Raw genomic sequence first — 13,457 nt, forward strand, 5'->3', positions numbered from 1 at the left:
AGGGGCTAAACCTGCTATGAAACAATTATTTAAAAGTGTGCTTTCTTAAAATTATTTTTGTAAATTAATATAATATCCACTGTACTTTCCCTTCTATAGAAAAAGGGTTACTATTTGTTTTCTTTAATATTTCTGAGGCACACATACTTCCATAGTACTGCTTCAGGTCATGTATAAGTCACTAATCATGTAGGAAATTTAATACCCTCAATTTTTTTCTAAAGACAAGTTACACATTGTTTTAGAAAAGAGGATACTTCAGTCACACACAAATCTTGCACTGACATTGGGACCCAAGTATTATATAGGATTCCACTGCCTCTCAGATGGCAGATTCCGTGGTGTCCCTTAGGATTTCAAGTTCCGATGTCCATTTACTTTCCTCCCCATCAACACTTGAAGAAGTACAAGATAGTAATAAATATAAAAGGTCATGCAAAGTTTTTATTGGCAGTTAGAATTTTAATCATTTGGCAATCTGTAGGTAGTTGTAAAAATAGTCATGAAAATGGGTTGAAGCCAGACATCCTGGGTTGATGTTTGTGTTTAATCTCTTACAAGCTATCTAATCTTTATTTTTGTCTCAGTTTCCTGATCTGTAAAATGGGGTTAATAATCCTTTCACCTTAGGACTATGGTGAATTTGAGATAACTAAGCATGGCATACAGCAAACTTAGAGATGCTTAAAAATAATTAATAATTTTTGTTTTTTTTTAAATTATAATTATTCAGAAAAATTATTATTATGCAAGAATTCTGTACAGTTGAAATAAAGTTAAAAATAACATGATCACATTTTCTACAGTTTATATTTAAGTTCATGAAAATTTGTGTAATGAAAATCCAGTCAGAAAACTAATATAAATGACAGCAATTTGGTATTTATATAAAAATACATATATTTTAAAATCTGGGTGTATATTCTCCTTCACTCAAGCAATCTAAGGACATAAAAATGCCTCTTTTAGATGCTTGCACACATGCATGATGTATATTTGCAAAAGTTCATTAATAGTTTATAATAAGCTTATTCTGCTTGCAAAGGATGTCAAATAGATGAATAAGATTTGCTTACTTGTTGACTTTAACATTTAATTAACTTGACTTGGACTAAGAATACTTTATCATACCTGAGCACAGTAGAAGGTAAGAACAGCTTGATGACCAGCTCTTCCAAGAGCAGAAGGACAAAAGCGAACACGTATTCTTTCAGTGGAGTGAGGAGGTAAGATCAGCTGTGTAAATTTAGAAAGAATAAAAAGAGAAACAAAGCAATTAATACTTTTTTTGAATCAGCATCTTTGTGCACTAGGTATAGTCTGGGTTTATATTTGTGTAATCAATATATTGCCTTGCATACTATCTAATCTCAGTATTCCTGTTTGACAAATATTGGTAAAACATCTCCTGGTAAACACTGTTTAATAGTGCTTGTACCCTGGCCTTTCCCCAGGCAATGATTACATAGAGTTAGTCACTCTATGTGAGGAAATCTAAATTAATTTTTTTAATCTGAGTTAGTGCCTCCCATAATAGAAATAGGCATTTAATTTAAGACCCATAGTTTATTGTCCATTCTAAGATTTCAAGGCAAATACTGGGCACCTAACTTGTAGCCTTGGTGATGTCAAAAAAAATGAACTGATTATAAGCATGGATGTAAGTTAAACTTCTTTATTGTACCATGAAGTTTTCTTCTTTGTTCTATCACATGCACACTCAAGGTGTGATCTGCTGGAATAACTTGATTCTGAACAGTATTAGTTTATTACTTCTTTAGAGATTGTTAGTGAGATATTTCATCACAACATAGTGAGGAACTGGGTATTTCATGTAAACAAAATGCTACACTATGAATAATATGGTGTTTAATATCAACACTTACAGATTAATAGAAAGAGCGGCACAAATCTGAAAAATAAGTCAATTATTTTTTCCACTAATTTATTTCACTTTTGAAAAAGTAAAATTGCAATTTAGCAGAGTCATTCAATCTTTGTTAAATATAGCACTTGGTTCTCAACAAACTGATGACATTTGAATCCATATACAGGCTTAACTTTATATTTAGAACAGCATTATATCCCTATGATGTATAAGTGTGGTTTATCTATAGCAAATATTTTTATTTCAGACTGGTTCTCTGATACTTCAAATATTTGGAGGTTATTAGTTAATGAACGTTTAAGGAGCATACATTAATTTTAGGATCGACCTTAGCAAAAAATTCTGCATACCATATATTTGTTAAATTTAGCAAATATGAAAAAAAAGCTTCTCTGTACATACAGGATATGACATAAATAATCTATTTCATTGGAAAAATATATAATACTTAACTAAATTTTAACTCTAGTATTAACTACATGGCTTAAGTATTTTAGTCTTTCTGTTTTCAAATTCCTCTTCTATAAATATATATGGTGAAGATTGAGGTAGTTTATACAACCAAGCAGTAATTCAATAAAATTCCTTTATTTTTACCTAAAATTAGCTGAAAAATGAATTTCCAATGTTCTCAAGGAAAGAAAGGTAAACACCGTTGATTGGAATTTAACTGCAGTAAATTATACTAAACTTATTGGTCTGTATACTGTATATGGCGTATAAATATAGAATCTTTGAGAAACTTAAAAACATTTCATTGTAAGCAAGTGTCATGATGACAACCAATTCCAATGTGTAAGCTTATTACACTGGATCCTAGCTCAAGAGGAATAGTCTTGTGGCAGGTCAATAAACTGAAATTAGAACAGGATGCTAGATGTTGTTAGAGATTAATATACACTTAAGAACTATAACCTGAAGTATTTAGTGTTGAAATATGGTACAACTTACCTTTAAATTAAATAGTGAAAGGACTAAGGAGTATAAATTGGTAGTTAACCCCCAAAAAAGATGTAAATAAAGTACAGCATAGGGAATATAATCAATAATATTACCATAAGTATGTATGGTGCCAGTTAGGTACTTGAAATATTGGGAGGAACACTTTATAAAGTATAGGATCATCTAACCCCTATGTCATACACCTGAAACCAATACAAAATAATATTGAAAGTAAAATATAATTTAAAAAAATTAAATTAAATGGAAAATGTACCATTTAAATAAGAGTGAAAGAAAAAAATAAATATAAGAGAAAAAAGAGAGAAATATGGCAAACCATTAATATAAGAATCAAAGTAGAAGGTATAAGTTTGTGCACTGTATTATTCTTTCAACTTCTGTATCTTTAAAAAAATTCATAACATACCATTGGAGGAAAGCAAGTTTTTATATCATTACTTTGGGGTTGTATGCTGGAAAGGAACTGGCCTTTTGGGAACCTGGAAACACAGCATGACTGTTGAGTCAAAAATCACATTACTGATAACCTACTGCAAAAACCGATTACCAAAATGGTCACAAATAAAGCATAAATAATTTAGAATTCAGCGATAATGAACACAAATCTGGCATATATAATTTCAAAAATATATGTAAACTTATATTTTTTGATAAATTAAAATTGGGGATATACATTTATAGAAATTCCATTTTTAAATTTTAGACATTTGAAACTTCGTTAATAATTGAAATGCTAATATCCCACAGTGTCCCAAAACCATTATTGGAAAATGTTCTGATAGTGATAGGATATTTGGCTTTCTGAATATACTTACTGGTAATTTATGTGAATCCATGACAAAATTATCAGGATTAGTGTTTTTTACTTGCAATTCTATGGCTTCGTGTGTAGGATTAACTAAAGGAAAGTTCTGAATGCTAAACCTAGAAAGAGAAACAAAGCTAGTAACATTGTTCATAAACTTGTTCAATGTTAATTTTATAAACTTGATTACTATTACCTGGTATGGGTTGAATTGCATGCTGCAGAAAGATAAATTGAACTCCTAACTTCCAATACCTCAGAGTGTGACCTTATTAAGAAATCAGGTTGTTGCAAATGTTATTAGTTAAAATGAGGTCATACTGGAGTAGGGTTGCCCTTAATCCAGTATGACTTCTGTCCCTATGTGAAGATGATATGAAGACACATGAGAAGATAGCTATATGACAGTAAAGGTGGAGACTGGAGCAATGCATCCATAAGGCAAGGAACATCAAGGATTGCATGCAAGCACCAGAAGCCAGAAGAGGCAAGGAAAGATTCTCCCTTACTGGTATCAGAAGAAGCATAGTCCTCCTAAAACCTTGATTTCAATCTTCTAGCCTCCAAAACTGTTAGTCAATAAAGTTATGTTGTCTTAAGCCACTGCATTTATGGTACTTATTATGGCAGGCCTATGAAGCTAATACAACTTGTATGAGTTTCAAAATAAGAATAATTAAATATTAACTAATGATATTTTGCTAAATTAGATAATCCCTGATTCCCCCCCACCCCACCCCACCCCTCTCTCTTTCCCTCTCTCTCTCTCTCTCTCTTTTTAACACTAATAGTATCTAAACATATTCCAGTTTTAGGAGCAATGTTTACAAATTACTTTATAACTGTTAAATCCAGACAAAAAAAGTTAACAGAGTATACAAATAATAACAAAGAGTAACAAATTAACAAAGTTCTGTTCATTACATCAAGAAAACAGAAACTGATGATGAACTAAACTTGCCTACCCCAAATGTGGCTGGTATTTATGGTCAAAGCGAATAATAATCAAGAAAGCTCATAATTCTCAATTCACCATCATTTCTAATGGCTTTTCATATAGAGTAAATCAAAATCACACTGAGATACCGCCTCACACCTGGTAGGATAAACCCTTTTTTTAAAGTAAGATATGTATTGGTGAGAATGTGGAGAAGACGGAGAGAAGGGAACATTCACACACTATTGATGAAATGCAGATTGGCACAGACACTATGAAAACCAGAACTGTCCAGCCACTGTGCTGTACATCTGAAACTAATAGAAAATGACACTGAATGTAAACTGTAATTGAAAGAAAAGACTATCAAAATGGTCTATAAATATATGACCAGCTGAAACCAGTTTGGCTCAGTGGATAGAGCATCGGCCTGCAGACTGAAAGGTCCCAGCTTCGATTTCTGTCAAGGGCATGTACCTTGGTTGTGGGCACATCACCAGTGGGGGGGGTGAGCAGGAGGCAGCTGATCAATATTTCTCTCTCACTGATGTTTCTAGCTCTCTATCTCTCTTCCTTCCTCTCTAAAAAAATCAATAAAATATATTTTAAAAAAAATATATATATATATGACCAGGGAGTCAACCTCATTAATCATGAGGAAAATACAAATTAAAAGTGCATTGAGGTACCACTTCATATGCATCAGAATGGTTAAAATTAGTTTTATAATACCCATGTTTTTGAGGAAATGAAACAAATTCATGTGTGGCTAGTAGAAGTGTAAAAAAGTACAATCAATTTCAAATTCTTTGTCACTAACCACTAAATTTAAATTATGTTTACATAATAGAAATGAGCACAAATGTGCAACAAAAGCATATACAATTATAAACAATATTTTTTCATATTTGACAAAACCTGGAAAAAGGTTCATCCTATATAATAAAAGCCTAATATGCAAATTGACCAAACCACAATACAACTGGTGGAAAGACCAGTTGCCATGATGCACACTGACCACCAGGGGGCATATGCTCAACGTAGGAGTTGCCCCCAGCCTGTAGGCCTCAGGCCAGCCAAGGCGGGTACCAGCAGGAGCCTCCAATTGCCCAGCTGGTCTCCCCACAGATCAGCCCTGATTGCTGGTCAGGCCTAGGGACCCTACCCATGCACAAATTTCATGCATCAGGCTTCTAGTCAACAATAAAAAGGAATATTTTTTTAAGTAAAGAAAACAAATGAAGAATAGTACACAGAACAACATGAAGAGGTCAATAAGGCCCAACTATCAATTTAGAGCCTCAGTTATAAATATGAGTAAAATAAGCATCAGACAAAGTTTCTAACAGGAAAAAACAAAAACATTAAGAGAAAGTCCATGGTTTCTTAAAATGATCATTCATACCTTAAGGGATAGAGAAGATATTACAAACAAGAAATAAGAAGAGAACATTACATTTTTAAAACAAAGAAAAGAAGCATCCTAACACACACACACACACACACACACACACACACACACACACACAAACAAATGGTCTTGGATGTTGACAGCTGACATGAAAATTCAATAAAAGGATTGGAATATAAAACTGAACAAATCTTTCTAAATGCAAAAATACAAATGTTGGGAGAGACTGCAAAAAAGGTAAGAACATTATTAAAATAGTTCCCAAGTTCTAAATCCAAAACATAGATGTAGAAAGAGAAAAGAGAGAAAATTAGAGATGGCATAACTTGAGAGTTCCAGAAACAAAAATTACACAATTTGTTTCCATATTGAGAGAGACCTCAAATACCTGGGGGAAAAATGTGTGAAAATAGAGCCATATCAACATATTAAGAATTTTAAGGACATTGGGTACAATGACAAACTGTGCAAACTTTGAAGAGGATAAGGACCCAAGACAAGGCTGGTTAAAAAAATAGTTACCACCAAACATCTTAAAATAGCATGTCTTTTAATTATACACAGTATGACTTAGAGAAAAAGAAATTATTTTTTAAAGACATGTTAAGAAATAACAAGAAACTAAAAAGAGAAAAGACTAGTGCTTTTTAATGGGATAAAAAAAAATCATGATTGTAAAACTGTGAGCCAAATATTTTCACAAAATTTTTACATGTATTAATAATTATATATACATATGTAATTTACATATATTAACATTTATTTTAAAACTAGAAAAATATATAAAACTAGAAATAAGTTTATAAACAACTTGTAGTAGACACTGCTGGTATCCCACCTGGTTCCTCTAACAGTAGTTCTCAACCTTCTAATGCCACAACCCTTTTATATAGTTCCTCATATGGTGGTGACCAACAGCCATAAAATTATTTTTGTTTCTACTTCATAACTATAATTTTTCTACTGTTATGAATTTTAATGTAAATATCTGTATTTTCCGATGGTCTTAGGCTACCCTGCTAGCAGTTCTCAACCTGTGGGTTGCAACGGCTGCTGTAGAGCCTAAGACCATCAGAAAACACAGATATTTACATTACGATTCATTAACAGTAGAAAAATTGCAGTTATGAAGTAGCAATAAAAATAACTTCATGGCTGTGTGTCACCACAACATGATGAACTGTATTACAGGGTCGCGCCTTTAGAAAGGTTGAGAACCACTACTCTAGAAGATTTTTACCAGCTCTCTGCCCTCGTCACCCAACTTCTGAATTCTTAACTGTTCATTTTCCATCTGAGACCTTCAGATGATTACCCTTGGGTCCTGGAGCCTTCTCAATCTTACAGGAGAAGTATCTGGGGTCTTATAGCTCATCCTAAGGATAATTATAATGACTAGTATGGGAGTTCAAAATCTTAGCATCTTGGCATCATGACAAGACCAATTCTGAGATGTAATTTATGCTCCAGGACTTTTGGCAGGATCAGATAAAATCTGAGACTATACTTGAAATCATATCCTTGCTGAGCTTCTTCCCTTTTATTATCCGCTTCCCCTATTCTCTTACTGATTTTTCTAACTGGGATCACTCCTTAATAAATCACTTTCAGTGACATTTTGGCTCAAGGTTTGGTATTAGGAGAGTAAAACACTTTTTTGGTGTGCTTAGGGAGAGAAATTGATGAAAAGGCACTGATTTGCCTACTAGCAGAAATTTTTACTTGATTAACCCTATGTAACAGCACCAAACTCAGTGCCAAACATATAATAAGAACTCAACCACCTAAATATAAATGGCCATATCTCAAGGGAATATAGGATTAACCAAGTGATCAAGTATTTTCAATTGTTTATTGCTTACCCTCTGCTTTGTCTTGACCAAACTTTAGTCAGCTTTCTCTCTTTCCTACAGCCCCCTGAACTTTGCTGTCTCCAAGCCTGAGAAAGCACACACACAAAAAAATGAACATTTCCCTCTTCCTGGCTTTTCCTGGGAAATAGCTTATTCCAGCAAGATGCTTTTCTTATCAGTCCCCACTGGTCATTTTCCTGTTCTTGTCTAGTTATCCTTCTAAAGATTCTGTTTAGCTCTCTCTGCTTGCCCCTCCATTACCCTATAAAGTAAAAATATTTTTCTATTTGATTTTGAGATGCTTGCATGTTCCAGAGATCAGAAAATTCTCCCTACTGCAATAGTCCTCTACAACTATTTCTGTAGTCTCTTTCCTTCACTTGTGATAATCACTCCTAGTAAAACCTCTCCCTCCAAAGTCCTGAGTTGATTTTTTGTTTTTTCACTTAAGTGTTCCATAGGATAGTTTAAATATCAAACCTTGCCTGGGAAAGAAAAACATATTAAAAACATATTTACTTATACATAGTATGACTTAGAGAAAAAGAAATTATTTTTAAAAAGCATGTTAAAAAATAACAAGAAACTAAAAAGAGGGTCAATTAAAAACATATTGATGTCTTTTAAAAATGTTAAATAAAGAACACTTGAGGATGAACTTTTTTTCTTTCATGAAATAATTATATTTACTAAATTTGAACTTACTTTCCAAGGTCACACTGCATTTCTGGCAATTTGATTGGATCTGGGACTTCAACAGTAAATTTCAGTACATACCAGAACTCTAAAACCTTATCAGGCTGAAAAATAATGCTGATGGAGAAAATAAAAAAAATATCTTATCAGTCATTTTAGTTTGTATAATAAATTTGGCAGAAAGAATATCCCAAATACAATATTTGGGCTCTGTGACACATCCTACTCTTATTATAGATATATTTAAATGTTTTTCATTTTTAATGAGAAAATCATTCAAGAATATCATTCAAGAAAAACAGTGCCATTATTAACATTTTTTAAATAAAAATGCCTGTTAAATCAATGAACAATGTGTAAACCTAAATAATTCAAATACCTTGCAGGAGCTAAAACAAGAAAAGTTATGCTTTCAAAATGTGATTAAATCCAAGTCAGTTTGTCGAATTAAACACATGTATTTAGTTTGTTGAATTAAACACACGAAGACTATGAAGTGACATGCGGCTCTGGAGAGCTTCCTCTATAATCAACATGTTCTTTTTTATGGAGGATACAATGACAGAGCAAGTGACAGTATACCTGGGCTAGTATCTCAGCTCTGTCTTCTCTTATTTGTTTGGAATTGAAAAAGTCACTTAATATTTTGAGCTTCAATTTCATCATTTATAAAATGGGAGCAATTATTCTTACTACTCTCTCAGGGTTACTCTGAGAAATTTATGTGTGTATATATGTAAAATACATGCCCCAGTTATGATAACAGAGTAAGCAGTCAATAAGTATTACCCAAAATTATGTCTTCTAATGTGTGCTGATGAGGAAAATTCAAGATTGGTTCTGTGTTCACAGCATACTGGAGAGAGGAGACTGGCCCACATTTACAATGGTAATCTATCAAAATGATATCTTTTATAATATGATATCTTTTATTTCTGCTTCACATTACAAACATTTTATCCTCTAAAATTTCACATATATATTTATTTAATCATCATTCATTAAAATAAGAATTATTCTAATTCTGAAAGAGCATATTAACTAGCAAAAGGCATTTTAATGGGATAATTAATGCATTTCATTATACTTACTATACTAAGTCTAGTCCTTAAAACTATAATAAATGAATGGGATATTACTTTGAAAGAATTTGATTATTTTACTATACACTAATTGAGTTAGTCGTGAACATAGAGGTTACATGTTTGTGTGCACATGTAACTTAGTAAACAGTACTATCCTACATAATAAAAGCTTAATATGCAAATTGTCCCCTCAGGTAGTCATTCAATTAGGAGTTTGATCACTCACTATGATGTGCACTGACCACCAGGGGGAGGCATGGAACATGGAGGGCATTAGCAATGCAGTACAACCTCTCACTGGCTACCTGGGGGTGGGGGTGATGGGGATGGAGGTGCAGTGAGAATGTGGGGTGTCTGCTGAGCTCGCTCTCACTCCCCCTGCTACCCTCCCCATGAATGCCAGAGCTTGCATGCTGGGGAAGCCCCCCGTACACAGGTGCCGGGCGCCTGCAAAAAAGCTGCCCCATACCCACACAGCTTCTTCTGAATGAGCCAGGCTGCAGCTGCTGAGACCGCAGGGGCTGGTCTGTGAGGCCAGCTGGGGGAAAGTGTACTGTCCAACTGGCTTCTATATGGTGCCACTGAAAGGCCCAGAGGCTCACGCTGCACCCTGGCCCCCAGCCCACAGCATCCAGCCACACTCACTGCATCTCCACATGGGCACTTGGGCACAGTGACTCAGGCAGAAGGGGTTGCGCAAAGGCCATAGGGCCCACATGCTCCCTAGGGCCGAGAGGTCATCTGGGACCTGCCCTTCCATGCCAGATGCCCACACTTTGATCGCCAGCCAGGCCCAGGGACTGTACCCATGCACAAATTTTGTACACTGGGCCTCTAGTGTTTTTCATAATTACCATGCTATAAAAACACTTATAATTGCTCTATTAATATGTCCATACATTGGTGTATGTTTGTGATGTGTGTGGGTGTATATACACAGAGACAGTCCCTAACTTACAATGGTTCAACTTAAATGGTCTAACTTATTATCTTTCAACTTTGCAATGGTACAAAACTACCATGCATTCAGTAGAAACCATAGTTCAAATTTTTAATTTTGATATTTTCCTGGGTTACAACTAATACTATTTATTTTTTTTACATAATTTTGCTCATCTGTAAGCTAATGTAAGTGTTCTGAGCATACTTATGGTAGGCTAGACTAAGTTATGATATTTGGTAGGTTAGGTATAACAAAAGCATTTTTTAGTTACACTATTTTTAATTCACAGTGGGTTTATTGGGACATACTAGTAAATCCCATCATAAGAAGCATCTATGTATATATTTAGCATAGTATAATACCCTCAATTTGATCTTTGTTTTCCAAGATGATTTGTTCTTAATTGCAAATATAAAATGTAAATTAATTTCATCAAGAAAATTGAAACTTTATCCCCTAATCCTTGTGTAATCATTTTCATTTGACTTATTTTTTTGCATCTAGAAAATTTTGGTTAGTGAAAAGTGGAATGAGAGAAGGTATATAAAAAGTAATTTAGGGATTATTTAATTTGCTCTTCCACAAAATAATAATTTTGCATTGGGTAAAACAGTGCTAACTGTACATTAGTACATTTTATAAATGAATGGTATTTTAAAAACGTAAAACTATGAGCAAGTGTAATCTAAATTATTACAGCAAACAAATAAACATTTTAAAAGCTTAATTTAAAAAAATCAACAATCCTATATAATAAAAGGCTAATATGCAAATTGGCCAAACAGTGGAACAACTGGTTGCTATGACATACACTGACCACCAGGGCGGCAGATGCTCCATACAGGAGTTGCCTCCTAGTGGTCAGTGTGTGCTGCTCAGCCAGAAGTCAGGCTAATGGCTGGCTACCGTACTGTGAGAGGGTGCAGGCCAGGCTGAGGGACACCCCCCCACCAAGTGCACAAATGTTGTGCACCAGTCCTCTAGTAAAATATAATGCCATACCTTTCTTCTTTACAGCCTGTTGCTGCTGGAGTATAGCATAATGTATAGTCGATACATTCTTCTGGATTCAGCACAAATTTCTTGATTCCACTAAGGGTAGGATTTGATAATATCACTTCTATTTGAAGAGTTGTATCTTTTGCATTGCGGAGAGGTATTTCAAAACAAGTGGTCTCCTAGAATTACAGAATAAATATAATCAGCTCTTAGTGTCAGCATAGAGTCACTGTTCTATGGAAGCAAAAACAAAGAAAACTGATACAATATAAGGCCATTTGTTTTCTTTTTCTCCTTGGTTCACTACTGATTGCACCATGCTTGCTTTTAATATTTTGTTTTCCTTAATTAGTCTTGGTAAATGGTAACATTATTTTTTCAATAACTATTCTAAAAGATCTGTTTAGCTAAAAGGGCACTGCAAAATTACATTAAAATATATTTTTTCCCAGTACCATTATTAATATGAGGTCCACTTGTCTATTTCCTCTAGCTGTAGTACTCACATGTCAGCATGCAAGGGAATCACTAGTAGAGGTTACTAAAGTACAGATTATTGGCCCTACTACAAAGACTCTGATTCAGTAGATCTTGGATGAAGCCTGAAAACTTATATTTCTAAAACATTGTGGCTGCTGCTACTGATGTAAAGGACATACTTTATGTAGCTCTGCACATTAGCATCAAGCAGTGAGGACATCTGAACTAAGAAATCAAACTATACTGATGATATGACCATCTTCCAGTTTAGATTCCTTTCTTCTGTTTTGGTTTCTCTTGTCCTGACCTCCTGGCTACAAACTCAGTCCTGGAAGGCACTCTTCAAGTTCTAAGACATTTCCTGGTCTTCGTTCTGACCCTCCATTTTAGCTAATAACATATTTCATTCCATGACAGCCACAATTTCCACTACAGTAAAAGCCATTAATTGAAGCAAATTTGTTAAAGGTGAATATAATAGATAGGACATATCTCAATCTGAACAAAGACCAGTCGTCTAGAATGCCTTAACCTAACAAAAAGGAGGATGTTGGACATTTCATTCACAATTTAAAAATTGGTAATGGGGCCTAACTGGTATGGCTCAGTGGTTGAGCCTCAACCTATGAACCAGAAGGGCATGGTTCAGTTCCCTGTCAGGGCTCATGTCCAGGTTGCAAGCTCCATCCCTAGTAGGGGTTATGCAGGAGGCAGCCGATTGGTGATTCTCATCATTGATGTTCCTATCTCTCCATGTCCCTTTCTCTCTCTGAAAATCAATAATCATATTTTTTAAAATTGGTAATGGATGTAATTTAGGACATGGAGCTATTTTGAAATTTATCAAATCACATTACAGGAGTGACCACAAAAACCTAATTCTAAGCTGAGGGGGCAGGTGTTGATTGGGAGAGCGTTATTTATTCACAAAACATATCTTTAAGATAGACATTGCAGCTTTGTCCATGGAGCAAACATTTTCTTGATTACCTCTATATAAACAAATGAGTGGATAAACATTGCATTCACATTTTCTGGTAGGAAAAAATTAATTCACTGAGTATTTTCACTGAAAACTTCATACTTCTTACTCTCAATAGGTCTGAGAAAAGAATGACTGACTATGTTTTGGCTCATAAAAGTTTGTGTCAATGGCAATTCAATATGCACAAACAGGAAGTATTTTTTCACCATATTCTCTCCCAGAAGATAATCATAAATTCATTATGAAGGAATTATTTCTGAGGTCCAAAACACACAGGTAAGGTATACTATTGAGGAAATCTTCAATTTTATTTTTTCTCAGTTTTAAAACATTAAAGTCAATAAATAAACTATTCCTAAGGGTATTCTGAAATGTACCATGTAATTTGGAGGAAGTGATAAATCTCTCTCAG

General features: G+C 34.2%; 1 protein-coding gene across 1 annotated transcript in view; it reads right to left on the reverse strand.

Annotated features, from left to right (window-relative positions):
- CFAP47 (cilia and flagella associated protein 47) overlaps positions 1-13,457 on the reverse strand; it is a gene marked incomplete at both ends in the record, with an annotated part of 384,890 nt that overhangs the window by 60,115 nt on the left and 311,318 nt on the right. Inside the window, 4 exons of the mRNA XM_084869970.1 lie at positions 1,132-1,236; positions 3,667-3,775; positions 8,563-8,670; positions 11,584-11,759. Of these exons, the coding sequence (XP_084726096.1) occupies positions 1,132-1,236; positions 3,667-3,775; positions 8,563-8,670; positions 11,584-11,759 (498 nt within the window). The remainder of the gene's footprint in view (positions 1-1,131; positions 1,237-3,666; positions 3,776-8,562; positions 8,671-11,583; positions 11,760-13,457) is intronic.

The sequence above is a fragment of the Pipistrellus hanaki genome, assembly GCF_964339955.1.
Source record: "Pipistrellus hanaki genome assembly, chromosome: X".
Classification (NCBI taxonomy): Eukaryota; Metazoa; Chordata; class Mammalia; order Chiroptera; family Vespertilionidae; genus Pipistrellus; species Pipistrellus hanaki.